Source organism: Athene cunicularia (genome assembly GCF_003259725.1).
Source record: "Athene cunicularia isolate RWA chromosome 2 unlocalized genomic scaffold, athCun1 chr2_part1, whole genome shotgun sequence".
Lineage (NCBI taxonomy): Eukaryota > Metazoa > Chordata > Aves > Strigiformes > Strigidae > Athene > Athene cunicularia.
The window spans coordinates 88406692-88422897 of NW_020799095.1; the positions used below are offsets into that span (position 1 = coordinate 88406692).

Consider the following 16206-nt stretch of genomic DNA (forward strand, 5'->3'; position numbering starts at 1 on the left):
CCCCCCCACCCCCCCCCAGTATTAATTGTCCTACGTGGTAGTCTGATTAAATCCTGATATTTTTTTTTTTTCTTTAAAGAAATTCGGAAATTCCTTTTTTCCCTTTTTGAGTAGCTCCAGACACGTGCATATTCTAGCTGTCATTTTTGTGGATGCTGAAATATTGTGGATGGATTCTCATGGGGTGGCAAAATGTATATGCCTGGCACAAAGGTATTCCAAATTTGATATTTTTGCTCCCAAAATGTGGAGCTGTAAAAACTTTCTGCAAAACAAGCTTTCCAGAATTTTGTTACCCATGAGCTAAGCCATTTTGGCTGTTAGTGGAGAGAAATTAGGAAAAAAGTGATCTGAGGCAGATAGTTGGCTTGGAAAATTGCATTCAGTAGCTCTGAAATTTCACAAGATTTTAAGAGCAGAAAGCAGCAATCTCTTACAGCAAAGATCCATAGTCCGCAGTGCAAGTGCCAAGAGCAGCACACAAGTAAATTTGAATAATATGTGTTTTGCATAATGTGATGTAGGTCTGAGCTGCAGTCTTTTGAGGAAGGCATGTGTGAGATGTACTCGTTCCCAGCTCCTGGCGTTCTCCCGCTTCTGTGACAATACACAGGCAAGACCATTTGGTGGTCACTGGTGTCTGCTCTGGGTTTCTGTGAGCATGTACAGCTGGTAATTTGAGAAACAAAAGTAGGCTGGTGCTCCACTTCTTTTGCCCCTGAAAAGGGAAGTGTCAGGCAGCTTTGATAATGGGTTTGCTCCTGTCTTTGCATATTGCTCCTTTCTGTGTTCTACATCTCAAAGCAAGTTTTTAATTTAGTTCTGTGTTTAATAGCTTTAGCTACTCTAAAATAGATGCTGAGACTGCTTTTAAATGGGATCTGTTGTTCATGTAAAGAGCTGTATTAAAAGTATTGGATATAATGAAAAATACAACCCAGCTTCATAATATAATGACTTTTACCAAATAAGGGGAATAAAACTGATTTAATTTACTGTGTTGGCTGTCGTCACTATACTAAAGGTTATACCGATATATATGAAGAGTTGCTATCTCAGTAATTTAATCAACAACCTAAGCCCATGTATGGGTACAAAGTTGAATATTACTTGTCTTGAAAAGAGCAAGTTCTGGTTTTGAAGCTATTTAAAATGCTATTCTAACAGCAGCACTTAGAAACAGGAATGCTAAAATTAAAAATTTAGTCATGCTAACTGATAATATTGTGCAGGTAGGTTGTGAATTCTTAATTACATGTTTTTTTAATAAACTCTCTGCTGTTGGTTTTGTGTAGATCATCCTTTGCAGGCTGGAAGTGCCAAGTGCAGGATAATTCAGTGAATGATGTGGACTATTTCAGCTTCTTGTTTTCAACCCTTATAGGTAATCCATGTGCATGTCATAAATCAGAATTAACAAAATGAAATTTGTTTTGATAGTCAATTACTGGGTTTAATTTAGAATAAATGGTGTAGTAAATACTTCCTGGAAGTAATTCTAATCTTGTTACATATTTTTGGTATGAGATACCCCTTTTATTTTTTTCTTTCTCTTGGTCTCATTTTTAACACCCTCTTTTTACATTTTGCAATTTGGGTTGCATATTTGCGTACTTGTTCTTCATTCTAGCAACTTTCTTTGAAAGGTACAAGGAAAGCCTAAATTCAGCATATGACAAGAACAAGAAATTTTTTTCTGGATTTAAGTGCCTTTTATTGGCTTGTAACAATATAAATGAGCGCACCTGGGATTTCCTGTGGACGTGCTTATGCTATTAAAAACATTCCATCAGAATAAAGTAATCAAAGTATATCGAAGTGAGTTGCCCAGGGTCAACAAGTGAGCAGAATTACTTCTGCTACTATATTCTTACTCAGATATAAAAATAGTTGTAGTCTGTGGTGATGCAACTTTGGGAAATTATAGTGGTTAAAATTACATCATGTTACTGAGAAATATCTTCCAGTAACTTGTCCTGTGGTGAAAAGAAAGTGATTTTTCTTCATCACCTCAGTCATTCATAATGTTCAAACTACCTTGCTTTCAAAAATTACCTTTTTTTTTTTTTTTTTCCCTAAAACAGTGAAGAGAGTGCTGAGATAACTGAAAAAACAAAGCAAAAGCCAAGTGACTGTTTTGGAGCAGTAGTCCCGTTTTACTAAAACATCTAATACCTGGCTAGAAATAAATAGCCTATTTATTTAATTTATTTTTTAAATGCTGAGGTTATGTTAGAAGGTTACTGAGTTATTGTGAACAGATGGTGAACTGTCTTGCATTATACCTGTTTTCTTATTTTTTTAAAGATACATTGAAAATAGCGGCATAACATTGGCCTCTTACAGTTTGCTTTTTTATGCCACATTATAGGTTAACTGGGTATGCTTGTTGCTTTTTCAAATATTTTTGTTTCCTTTCAGAAGTCAGAATTTGTATTGTGATATACCTAACTGAAAATACAAAGCAAGAGCATTTAACAAAAAAAGTTATGTAGACACAATTTAAAAGACAGTTTTTATCAGTGACGCTGTTGAAGTAGAACAGTGCTTGGCTTGCCTTGTGATACTGTTGTACTGCTTCTTTTTCTCTAGGGTTTTCAAGAGAGGAGTTGACTAGTCTCCAGGGCATTAGAGGAAAGCCACACATTAGCCAGACACAGCTTTCACCTGTCCGTCTTTACCTAACTGATCTGGACCAGTTTTTACACCACTGGGCTGTGACAGAGGTAATACATCAACACTAATTCTAAATGACAGCATACAAACTCCGAGTGCTCTCTGTCCCCTTTCCGCAGAGGCCTAAATCTTGTTGTGAGTTGAGTTGAAAAAAGAATGAAAAATATAATAGCAGCCATCAGATAATATTTTGAAGGAAGCTGCTTTAAAAGGTGAATGTTCAGACATGTAGTATGCAAAACAATACTCATGGAAAAAATGGGTAGAAGCCTGGTGGAAAATTCTTAAACACTAATAAGATTAAGACCAGCAATATGTTTTGGCTTTCAAAAATAAATTAATTGTAAAAATACTAATTATAAAGAATTTTGAGAGTAAATTCCACTGTTAATTAAAAAGCACTTGCATTAAATGAGATTTTAACTTGGAAGTAATATTAACTTGGCATTGGTGATTATTTAGAATAACTTCTGATGCTTATTTAATCAAAATTTACTGGGATTAGAAACTTCACTATGAATTTGGTTCCTGCTTGAAAGATCATAAGAGCTGAAAGCTTAATTTTATTGTTGGTTCTAAAGGGATCTGAGCCACCAGGTTTTATTCAGAACAGGTGCATTGGTCTTCATTCTGGCTTAACTCTTTTTATTGCTTAGCTCACCAGAAACCACTTTAAGGTGTGAAATAATGTTTTAATGACATGACAATTTGACAGTATCTATGAAATCTGTCATGAATGCAGAAAGAAGAGTTTAACAGAAGTTTTTAGCTGTGTGATTTATTCTGGGCTGTGTGTGATTTATTCATGGCAGTCTTTTTGGTTCAAGAAACCAGTATACAGTACATTTTTCTCTTCTAGTTCCTAAAGTTGAAATTATAATCTACTGAAACTAATGATAGTCCGAGGCATATATTGAATCTGTGCTATCATGTGTGGAAAAGTATTTTAAACAAAGTTGTTTGGTACCATGACTGACACATCTTTAGATCATAGAATCACAGAATCATTCAGGTTGGAAAAGACCCTTGGGATCATCGAGTCCAAACATCAGCCCTACTCTACAAAGTTCTCCCCTACACCATATCCACCAACATCTCATCTAAATGACCCTCAAACACCTTCAGGGATGGTGACTCCACCACTTCCCTGGACAGCCTATTCCACTGTCTCACCACTCTTTCTGTGAAAAATTTTTTCCTAATGTCCAGTCTAAACCTCCCCTGTTGCAGTTTAAAGCCGTTCCCCCTTGTTCTGTCACTAATCACCTGTGAGAAGAGACCAGCACCAACCTCTCTACAGTGTCCTTTCAGGTAGTTGTAGAGAGTGATGAGGTCTCCCCTCAGCCTTCTCCTCCTCAAACTGAACAGTCCCTGTTCCCTCAATCTCTCCTCACAGGATCTGTTCTCCAGGCCCTTCACCAGCTGCATTGCCTTCCTCTGCACTCGCTCCAGCACCTCGAGATCTCTCTCGTATTGAGGTGCCCAAAACTGGACACAATACTCCAGGTGTGGCCTCACCAGTGCAGAGCACAGGGGGACTGTCACCTCCTCCTTCTGCTGGTCACACTATTTCTAATACAAGCCAGGATGCCGTTGTCTTTCTTGTCCACCTGGGCACACTGCTGGCTCATGTTCAGCTGCTTGTCAGTTAGAACCCCCAGATCCTTCTCTTCCAGACAGCTCCAGCCACACCTCCCCAAGCCTGTAGCCATGCAGGGGGTTGTTGTGGCCCAAGTGCAGGACCTGGCACTTGTCCCTGTTGAAGCCCATCCCGTTAACGTTGGCCCACAGATCCAATCTATCCAAGTCGCTCTGTAGAGCCTCCCTATCTTCATGATGATCGACATTCCTGCTTAACTTGGTGTCATCTGTGAACTTACTGATGATACGCTCTATGTCCTTATCAAGGTCATCAATAAAGATATTGAATAGAAATGGTCCAAACACTGAGCCCTGAGGAACACCACTTGTGATTTGGCCGCCAGCTGGATTTAGCTCCATTGACCACCACACTCTGGGACTGTCCAGCCAGCCAGTGTCACTTCTTATGTCGTCGTCATCTTTTTACTTCTCTTTCACGAGTCTGTCAAAGTTGGTTAAGAAATAGGACCATGAGAAAAATGTAATTGAAAATTAGGGACAGTGAAATAGTTTGATTGTAGATAGCTTGTCTATGGCTTTGGTTCCTGGTTGCAAGTTCTAATTTACTTCTACCACAAGCTTTTCAGTGTTATGGTGCCATCAAGGAGAGTCAATCTTTTCAGAAACTTGAGACTTCCTTTTGCTAAAGTACCTTTCCTTGGGCAAGATAGAAGGTGCTCTCTCAGGTTCGCAGAAGTGGGTGGCAGTCATTAAGCAAAGAGCTGGATATCCTTGTTTAGTAATGAAGGAGGATTTAAACATCTTACGGAGCATTGCATTGCTTCTGCAGTTATGTGTCAGCCTTGAGTCTTTTCTGGAGACTAAAGAGAATATGAATAAAAATCCCACGCATCAAAAACTTGTGTGAAGAATGATGAGACTTTCTAGACCCGCTTTATTATGTAGACTCTTAACCAAAGGAAGTTCTGGCCTGCCGATTACAACACAGCTTGAGACGGAGATTGAAGGCTTTTCCTCATAAGCATGTTCATGATTGTGGAGAGAAATTTTTTAGTGAACTGGGTTATATCAGATACACCTAAAAAGTGATCAGGAATAGTCAGCAAGGATTTATAAATGGCAAATTGTGCTCAACCAATTCATTAACCTTCTGCAACAAGATAAGTAGCTTGGTGGGTGAGGGGGAGAGCAGTTAATCTTGACTTGAGTAAGGTGTTTGATGCTGTATCCCATAATGTCCTTCTCAACATGTTGACAAAGAATGGTTTAGATAAATAGACAGAGTGGGTTGAAAACTACCTAAACAGCCAGGCCAGAGGGTTGTGATCAGTTGGAGGCAATTCAGTAGTGGTGTTCCCCAGGGATCTGTAGTGGGGCCATTATTTTCTAACCTTTGTTAATGACCTGGACAATAAGACCGAGTGCACCCTCAGCAAGTTTGCAGATGGTACAAAACTGGGAGGGTTGGGGGATAGAGGAGACGGTTGTGCTGCCATTTGGAGGGGTAGGGACAGGCTGGAGAACTGAGCAGAGGAACCTCATGAAGTTCAGTAAAGGAAAATGCAGATTCCTGCACCTGGGGAGGAATAATCTGAGTCACCAGTAAATGCGGGAGGCTGGCCAGCAGGAAAGCAGCTCTGCAGAGGAGGACCTTGAGGTGGATAACAAGCTGCCCATGAGTGAGTAATGCACCCTTCATGGCAAAAAAAATGCCCAGCAGCGTTCTGGGCTGCACGACGAGGAGTGTTGCCATGAGTCAGGAGAGGTGGTCTTTCTTCTCTACTCAGAACTGGTGAGGTCACATCTGAAGTACAGTTTTGGGCTCCCCAGTACAGGGGAGGCGTGTATGAGATGATGCTGGGAGATCTGGGACTGTTCAGCCTGGTCAGAGAAGACTCAGAGGGGATCTTATCAGTGTGTCTAGATACCTGATGGGAGGGAACGAAGAGAATGGAGCCAGACTCTTCTCAGTAGTGCTCAGTGACTGGACAAGAGAGCACAAATTAAAACACATAAAGTCCCATCTAAACACAAGAGAACCTTTTCACATTGAGGGTGGTCTAAGTAGCCTAGAGACATTATCATTCACATCTACAGGGATACTCAAAGCCAGGGTGGACACAATGCTGGGTGACCTGATTTAGCTGATTCAGCTTGAGCAGGAGTGTTTGGACTAGAGGGAACTTGAAAGGGGAGGGGGATGTGGGGTGGGGTGTGTCCCTTCAAACTTGAATGATTCTGTTGAAATTTCTCATCTGGAAAATACAGAACTTCTGTTTCACTATCAACAGACCTCTTCAGAATTATTTTTGCTTTTAGAGCGTAGTGAAATTCCTAGTATGGGGAGATTTTTATTTGGTAGGTTGTTATGTATGATCTGGAAGTAAATTTGTTTCCATTAAATGCTTGCCAGAAGGATAATGCTGTTCAGGGTGTTCTCCCCAGAACGGCTCTTATTTTTCCATGGAATTTGTGGTCAGAAAAGTAGGGGCACCTCTTCAGTAGCTTTCTTTCCTACTAGAGAAAAATAAAGATACTCTTTTCTATTGTCTCTGATCTGGTAATAATGGTCTCTGGGATACACTGTTTGTGTTCCAAATCTCTCTGTTTTTACGAAGACAAGATCAGTATTAAGGCAATGCTTCCTTTTATGAATCACAGGATTCCATTCATTTTTCACTTGACTGCTTTTGATTTCATCTGCAATCTTAGATACAGTGATATATAAACAAAACTATGCTGAAGTTACCACTTAAAAAAAATTCAGATGTTAGGCTTAGATGACTCTTTGTGTTTAAGTATCTAATACGGTGCTGTGTTCGTTAAGTTTTAGGGGCTTCCTCTTTTCCTTGTTGAGTACTGTTCTTCAACCTCAAACATGTTGATCCAGATTCTATCTTGTGTTCAATTTGTAAAGAAAACATTCTGGGGAATGTAGTCCATAAAAACTTTTGGATTTGGAGGCTGGACCATTTTTTAAAAAATGAGGAGGGGCGGGGGAATCCTGGCTTGGGAAAAACCTTTCAGTTCAAAATTCGCCAGAAGTTGCACAGGAATACTTTTTGTAGAGCAAGTAGTCTCCACCAGGTATTGAACAAACTACTCTCCTCTCAAAAGAAAATAAACCAAACAGCAACAAGTCCTTCCCCACCCCAGAGCTGCAACTTCTGGGGAGAAGAAAACTGCCAGCAAATTGGGAGGCTCTTCTAGGATGTCTTGAAAGACAGTATGATATGATGGCTCTATGTGCACTGAGTTTGAGGGACGTAGGTTTGGAGACCGCTTTCTTCCAAGTGCGCATAGTTCAAGGTGTGACACAATTTCAAAATCAAAAAATATTTTTAGCTGTGACACAAAATTATTTGAAGGAAGTGCTACAGGAAATAATAAAACACAGCTTGAATTAGTTATGCTTTTGGTGGAACTGAGTGGAGTGGCACAGCTTCTGAATGCTAGATCTTTCATGCTTTCTCTTGCTGGATAAGGAGGTTTATGGTGATGCTGTAGTGTTAAGCAAAATATTTGTAGTAATTCAAAATACCTAGTAAGTGAGAACAGCCCTCTGTTGGCTTCAGAGCAGGCAGCATTCAGGCCTCTATGTTGAGAATTGTTCATTATAAAGAGTTCTCATTGTGTGGTTGTAATTGAGAGTGTGTTCATAATGGAAAAAATATTCTGTTGTGGATGAAAATAAGGAACTGATGGAATTAGGAATTGACAGCTGGTTTCCTGTGAATAAATGAGGCTACTGATCAGATTCTTATTAGTTCATTCATTTTTCTTCTCTTCCACCACTAGTTTTGTCTAAACCATTGGCTAGCTTTTGGCTCACTGCTAAGAGAATAAACTTGCAAATACTAGCTGCCCATAAGTTTTATGAAAATAAGCAGGAGGAAGAGAAAAAGCTCTAGATTAGCCCTGGCAGTTTATAGCTCGGTTTCTGCTGTTGCTTGGTGCACAGGGGTATTGGGTGATTGTGAGGCAGGAGCAGCTAGAGTTGCAGGGCTGAAGACACAGAAGGGCAAGGGGTGAAGGGTTCCGGGCGTGAATCTGTAGGAGGCCATGGCCTATTGACTTTACTGCTCGCTGCTCAACTTCATTTTCAAATCCAGAGGAAGACAGTCCCAGCTTTCTGTCGCTAGCTAGCTGTACTGTGCAGTGAGTGGTATGAATTTCTAATGGCAATGAACTGTGAAAGGGAATGTAATGTGTAACGTATGCATGCCAGAGATGTGGAAGAAGAAAAGGTGTGCCTCTGGAGAAAGCAGGTTGTGTGAAGGAGTAACGCAAGGCATTTTCAAGTGGCAGTTTGGACATCTGGAGTGTTAATATAACTAGTGCTCTTGGTAGCATGTGGCTAACTGTAGTTGGTGAAAAAGGCCAAACAAATGCACTTCTGATAGGAATTAATGCTTTAAAGTGTTTTATAACTAAACTGTTTTGAGATGGATACTGTTTGTAACTTTTGTTCTTTTATCTAGAGAGTAGTAATTGGTATAGGGGAAATCTGAAACCCTGGAGGTGTTTTTTGTGGAAGCTTTTAGGTAATGGTGATTTTTCACTTAAGGAGCAGTACCTAAGAAAAGTGTCCCTTTCAAAGCTATTTCTGTAGCTGTGGAGGTTAGTCTTTATGTTTTGTCTAAAAGATACGTTAAATGTGGAAACTTTGGTTCCTTTTCTGGAGCAACTTCTACTTAAAAAGACTTCTGCCTTATTAAAGCCAATTATTTAAAATCACACCCCTGTAGCTGAAATAGATGGGGGTCCAGAATAAATGGTTGCAGCCTTAGGGAAGAGGCTTCAGTCTTTGCTCATTGTAACTGTGCCTGTAGTGTTTGTCGGTAATATTGTTCAGTCCCCTGTAATTGAATTGCTCTGCCAGTATCGAATGAAATAGTGCCAACAGAAATGAACAGTTTAACAAGGTAACCGTGTATATATGATAATTTCTGTTGTAATATTTGATGTTTGTGACACTTAAACATCTTGGAGGGGGAAAGCAAATGATAATTTGAAGGTTCTGCTTGTAAGTCAAGACTGGAGAGTTATATTGAGCACATAGCTGACTTGAAGAAACAATAACAAAACATTTAAAAAGTTGAAGAGCAAACACTGGAGAAGGTCAGCTGCTTTTAAAAGCAGTCTTGAATTCAAAAACCTTGATGTGTGTAATATAACATAATAATGTATGTCAAAACCAGAGAAGTCTTACAAGTGAAACGGAGAGAGCAAGGCTATATCTGCACTGATAATGTTATGAAAAATTATGACAAATCAATAACAATAGCAAGTCAATGCATGTAAATTAAAAGTCCTGCAAGAAAGTTTGTCGTGAAGTAAAAGGTGGTGTTGCAGCACTGTAGGTTAACTTCAAGCAGAGATTAACACTTCAAAAAAACACTGAACTTTTAAAATGCAGATTTTTGAGTTGAAGATTCCTGTAAGATTTCAACTTGTCGGTATTGAGATTTCCAGGTTAGAAGCAGCTGAGGGTAAATAGTGACCCTTCTGAACTAGAAGTATGCTATAATTTTTACCCTCTTTAAGGAGGATAAAAAATTTCTGTGTAAGACTTAGTGTTTTGTAGCACTATATCATATCCAATTTAATGTTTAGAAAGTAATGGTTTTTTGCTTCAAAAGTAATGCAAATTCCAAAGAAACAAAAGAAATTATATAAATTTAAGTCCTCCTAAAATGAATAAAGCTCTTTTTCAAAGGTCTCTTCCATAATGTTCTTAAGATATAAACCTTAAAATGTAAAAAAACCTACCCCACACCAATACACAAAACCAAACAAAAAACCCCCACCAAAACCCCAAAACCAATCCAAAAAAATCAAACACTGAAACAAAAACTTGATTTTTTCAGGCCAGTGCTCCACTGTACCTGCATCATATACTTCCAGCATATCTTGTGACATTTTATAGCTGGGAGCTCACATAATACTGTAACTAATGTGAATTAATATCTCTACGGTTACTGTGCATTGTGCTCTATATTCACATTCTGGCTTGTGACACCTATATTTGCTCAAAAAGACAGGCAGTGTAGGACGAGAGCTAGCTTCCAAAGTGTATGGTTTTGTGTTTTCAGGCCCTTTTGTTAGGGGAAGGGGCAAGCAGGTGTATTTGGAGACCTGTACATCAGATGTTCCTTTGTCCTGCATGTGGTCTGACAGGGAGGCATCCACGAGGAGGAGGAATCAGCTGTGCTGCCGTTTTATAGCTGTGAGGAAGCTGTGAAAGAAGGGCTTATTATGGCCACAAGGGGATAAAATAAAAGCTCCTTGGGTAGCAAAGCTATTTTGTGGTGTCCTTTCTTTGAATTTTGCTAGCAAGATGGCTCTGAAAAGAGAATCAGACCTGTGCCATTTTTCAGGTATAGCTTCACCTACTCCTGGATAGCACATTAGCTGTTGGGCATAAAACCTGGGTTTGCTGACAAGAGTAGTATTTCTAGAAATGCCTGTCACTTAGTCATCTAGCCTATAATTCTCTGCCTCCTGGCACCAAATCTTGCTGGTACCCAGATTTAAACACGTGATCAAATTGTTGCACAGGAGGTGAGTAGTGGTGATGGCCACACATGTATTTGTGTCCAGTGGCCAATAAAGATAACTTCACTTGGTTTAGTTACCTCTTAATACAGGTTTAACATCAGACTACGTGCAAGGTGAGTTTGTATGCTGCAGTTATCCTGTTTCTGAGCCAGCAGTCGGACATTAACTGTGTTTTATAATCCTTCTAAGTCTTTGCAAATACTTACTCTATCAAGATGCGGGACACAATACATGTTCTTAAGCATCTGTAATTCTTAAACAAGTTTCTGTATTCCTGTTTTGCTATCCTGAATGTGAAATTAGCCCTGTAGTGGTTTTGTCCAGTTGCCCACCTATGTAAGGTTCTTCAGCAGACTCTGTTCCTCCTTTTTAGCTTTTTCTTTTTTTAACCTAGGTTTTGGTTTGGTTTATTGCAGTTGTGTGTGAGTTTCATGTGAAGATTTGGTGTTCGTTTTTTCTTTTTTTCTGGAGTCACTGAATCAGGAATACCTTTCACATCCGCCCCTGTGAGCTTAGCCAAGGCAGATGAACAAAGATCTCTTGTTGTACGCAGCTTTCTCAACAACTCAGGGCACTGTTAATATTGCCCTGTCAAATCAATTTATTTCAGAAAAAGAAGCGGCACCTGTCAAGGGAGTACACTGTCTGATAAGCTAGGGTGCTTCGGGGGAAGCTGGCCAGGCTTCAGACGGCAAGCTTCATTGCCTGCCCCATCACCTGAAAACTTCTCGTTTTCTACGCTCTACAGTAACATGTTATACTGGATAGAGTCCCGCTCGAAATAGTCATTTCACTGGGGCTTGGGAATTGACGGCAGAACAGCCTGTTACATTTTAGTTACCAGTGTTTGAGGTGGATGTCGATGTGAAATTGAAAAATGTATTTTAAAGTTCACCTTAGGATATAGTGTCTGCTGTGTGCCAACTTTCTTTTTTAATAAAATCACTTCTCTTGGAGTCTGAACTATCTTTGGTCTGACTCCACAGAGTGGCTCACTAAAATACTTGATCCATTATCTTTCCTGCTTGCTTGGTTCCTCTCTGCTCACACTTGTGTGTGTCTTCAGAGGAATGTGAGTATTTTTCTTTGGAAAAGAGTACTTTGCAGCATGATTAAGCTTCAAATAATATGCAGATTTTCCCTGGAGAGTTACTGATACATTTCCCTTGAGGTTTTTTTATCACATGGGAAGCACTGAGTGATTTAGGGAGTGGGAACAGTGAAATAATGAACAAAATGTTACTCTCAGTTCATCATTTGTGTGTGTTCCTGTTGCCGTGAGGGCTTAGGTTGAGACTGGACTTCCTCAGATCATCCGAGCTCCACCTTTTGGAGTTGAGAGCATCTTACACATAAGCAGTATTACACTGATGGATTCCTCTGATTGTATGAACTTTTCATGAGCTATGAGAAGTCTGTTTCAGATTGGATTAAGAGTCAGGTATGTTGGCTGTCAGCAGCAAAAATGCTTTTAAGTCATCCAGTTGAAGACTAGAGTAAAATTGTGTCAGGATCTCAAAAAAACCCAGGGAGTGCTTCACCACCCCCCTCCTTCCCATTTCAGCTGGCTACTCTTGGAGTATGTCTTGAGTATGTCAGGCAAGGAGGCCTGTGTAGTAACAATTTCCTGAAGTACTAGTAGGGAACTTTCTGTTGTAGTTGTGTGGCTCATGAGTAAGATGGGTAGTTGGGCTTGTCTAAGCAATAAAGTTTGGTTTTGAAAAAATGCCAGTGGATTATAGAGCCTGTAGTATTTGCTGCATAATACTAACAGATAATCCTCGTATTTAAGAGAATGCTTTCTTTGGTTTAATTTATTCAAGTGGACATTGAAACACAATCAAAAGTTTAAAAAAAACCCCAACAACCTCCAAACCTAAACCAAACCTGCTATGAAATAACTTGTCTCAAAATGATATAACTCCCCTACAGTCAGAAATGCTGTTTCTCTGTCCAGTCGCTTCACTAATACTCTGAAAGAAAACTACTCTGGCTTTGGTCCAAAACCAATCTATGAATGCGCCAAAAATGTGATAAATACTAATCAAATGTAAAATAATGAATCAGCTGTGACATTTTATTATGGAAATTAAACATCATGCAAACTCTTGCCTAAGGAAAATAAATTGTCAGGAAAAACACTAATTTTCACGTGATAATTAAGTTTTCTTTGCTTTTCATTTCCATGTCTAATAACGTTTCAGTTTCACTTTTTATAACAGGCATTTGTTATGAAACCCATTTCAAGCAGGATTTAATTTATGGAATTGAAAAGGATTGCCACTCCCACTTAATCGTAGGAAAACAGGATGGGATGTGGGGGAATGGTTGTGCTATTTTGAGGGTCAGGAAGATCTAAAAGGTTGAAAAACTGACTTGCCAATGCCCTTTACCACGACCCTTCTTAGCAAGTGTGCTGCTCTCCAGTGGTATGATGCCCATTTCCCTTACCAATTCTGAAAGAGTCTGAATGTTGGTGAATTGTACCTTTTACAAAATGCTCCTACAACTTGTCATCTCAGGGAGAACCTCAGTAGACTGGTGGCCTATTCTAGGGTCATAGTCCTAAGGGTGAAATATTAATAATGGTTTTTATTAATGTAGAAACCTTAGTTTTCTGGGTGGGCCTGGTGGATTTGCTTTCAAGGCCTTCGATCTGTTGATCTCTTGTGGGTATGTACTGAATTAAGGGGGATCTCTAGCATACTGTGTCTGGTGTGATGTGCTCACAAGCATACGGCATACCTCATTTGTAAACTGTCTGAGCTCTGTCATATGAACAACAAATGTCTCCTGCATTTGTTTCCCCTTTCATAATCATCCTTCCTGAGTTCTGTCTCACCTGCAGTCCCAGCCAGTTATGCTGATGGTTATGGTTATTTTCCTGCAGTGGTTTTCACCTGTCTGTTGTATTTGTAAATTTTTCCAGCCGAGGCAGTCAACTTTCTGTTGACACGTGTAAGACAGGATCTGTAGTTTTCTGCGCAATTTTTCTATGCCCATTCAGTTTGAATTTACCTTTCTTGAAAATTAGAAACTCCTGCTTTGCACAGTATGTCAGAAATAGTCTTAAGTAGGGTCTTATAGAGTTATTGATAAAGTATACTTAATATTTACTAAATTTCATGGTTAATGATTATGCTAGTAGCTATAGTTAATGCGCACCTGGGGATAATTTTAAGATTGGTCAGGTGAGACATTGAAATTTATAAAGAATAGGCTTTGTTCTCCATACCTTAGAAAATATTGAGAATGTCCTGGACTGTAAAGACAATGTATAGAATTGTGTTGAGAATGAGTTATTTGACAACCTGACAAAGTGAATAATAGATCAGTTCACTTGGCAACGAAACCAACATTTGAGTGTCCTGAAAGTGAACTACCTTCATTATAATACTAAAAAATACACCCACAGGTCAAAAAGACCCCTGTCCAGGTTAAGACCCTTCCCCTGAGCATGCACCGTATTAGAAGCATTGGGTAAGCCATATTATAATTGTATGTTAGTAGCTAACCAATCAGTATCTAATAGGCGTGTTATGGAAAAATACTAACTTCCAATTTTTATGTATAAAAGGAGCATGAAAACCTACTGTTGGTGTGCTTGATTTGTGGAAAAGCCCACCAGGTACCCAGGCCTCAGTAAATACAGTATCTCTTCTGAGTGTGTCAAGGCTGGTTTATTGCACGCCAGGCACAAATCTGCTTTTTGGGTAACAGTATTGGAACAGGCGATCAATACAGTCTCATCACTTCCATTGTGATCATTTTTTCATCCTAAAGTGACGTTTGCCTGTTTCATGGTTGCATTAGAATCACCATGTGGTCAGTTGTTATGCACAGAATTTTCTCCTCATTTCCAACTGTTAAAACTCCTAGTTGCATGCAGAAATTTTTATTAGTCTCCAAGCACATGACCTGCCACTTCTTTCACTGAAGTTTTTCTATATCTTTTATTCATCAAACCCATGTGATCTTTTCTATAGGTTAGTCCAGTCCTCCTGTCTTGGCAGGGTTTCTCAACTTTGAGCTGTCAGTCGACAGATTTCATCAATGTAGCTTTACCTTTTGTGTGTTACTCGTTAAAATACTAGGTCAGATTGGCGTCAGAGTTTGTCTTTGACATGACAATCCCCAGGAGTAACCTCTGTCTCAGCCTGATTTTATTCCTTGACACCGCTAATACGTAGATGTTTGGAGTGTGTTTCTGGGGAATATTACAAAGGACTTAATACTTTATCACTTTCAAATCACAGTGAACAGAAGCACTACCGTATCTAGGATTGAATGCACAGGTTTAATAATATTGTTTAATTTATTAATGTACAGTATCAAAAATACGGATATTCAGTGCAGGAGTATCTGTAAAATAGTCTTTTAAAAAGCCCTACTAGTCAAACTGAGTGTTGGCATGGTTATACCTGCAATGCCTATTAACATGAGCGATGTCATGACAGTATTATGTTCAGACAAGCAGATGTGTTAATGATCTCCTGGATTTGGCCAACTTAAGCAGGCCCAGAAGCACATGTGGCATGTAATGTGGAAAAGAAGCTGAGCACACTGTTGTATCACCACAAACGATACTGCTTGGCCATTCCCAGTTAAACCACCAGTGGCATCCACATCACTTTAGGATTGAGCTTCCATACCACAGGATCTTGAGCTAACCTCTCCTTTCCTTGGAGTCTCTCTTCAGCTGGAAATATTGTGGACTGTTATTTTTGACACAACATGGGCGATGTTTTCTGTTTTGTACTATCTCTTGTTTAGGTGTCTTGACCTGCCCCAATTCCAGTTATGTCTCAAAACCAGGACACTATCACAGAATTTAGTCCCTCAAGCCAGATCATTCCGTGAAAGTGTTCTTAAGCTCTTTCTTCAGGCATCAAGGTTATCTTAGAGAAATGGTTTTTACTTAGCTGAGATATTTGTAAGACTCAGGGACATAAATTATTCCCTCCCTCAAACGTCTGATCTTGCTATTCTCTTTCTGACTATCTTAAACACAAATAGAAGACTTCATTCCTCATGGATTGGTTCTTCCATCTTGCTTGTCGTTAGCAGGATGTCACAATTGCTAGTGGTCTCATAATACGGGCACGCTGTGCATGTTGCTTTCCGGAGGCTTCAGCTGATGCTCAGGTGGGATAAGCAGTGAATGTAAACAGAGGGAGGTCATCCAAGCTCTCTAGATTGCAAATTATTGGAATAAAAGGGAAGGAAAAGAGGAACAGAGAAAGCCATCCGCTGAGGATTGTAATACAGCTTCCTAGCCGATCAGCTAGGGCTCTGGTTTCTTTAGCTGATCCAGAACCCATATAGCATTTCATGGGGTCTTGGTCAACTCTTCTCCCCCCCCCCCCC

The 16206-nt window shown here is 39.6% G+C and overlaps 1 protein-coding gene across 1 annotated transcript in view; it reads left to right on the plus strand.

The window, feature by feature from the left end:
• The window catches only part of TEX10 (testis expressed 10), a 59228-nt gene that overhangs the window by 37310 nt on the left and 5712 nt on the right, over positions 1 to 16206 (plus strand). Inside the window, exons 9-11 of the mRNA XM_026841410.1 lie at positions 1025 to 1058; positions 1296 to 1384; positions 2593 to 2726. Coding sequence (XP_026697211.1) covers positions 1025 to 1058; positions 1296 to 1384; positions 2593 to 2726 — 257 coding nt within the window. The remainder of the gene's footprint in view (positions 1 to 1024; positions 1059 to 1295; positions 1385 to 2592; positions 2727 to 16206) is intronic.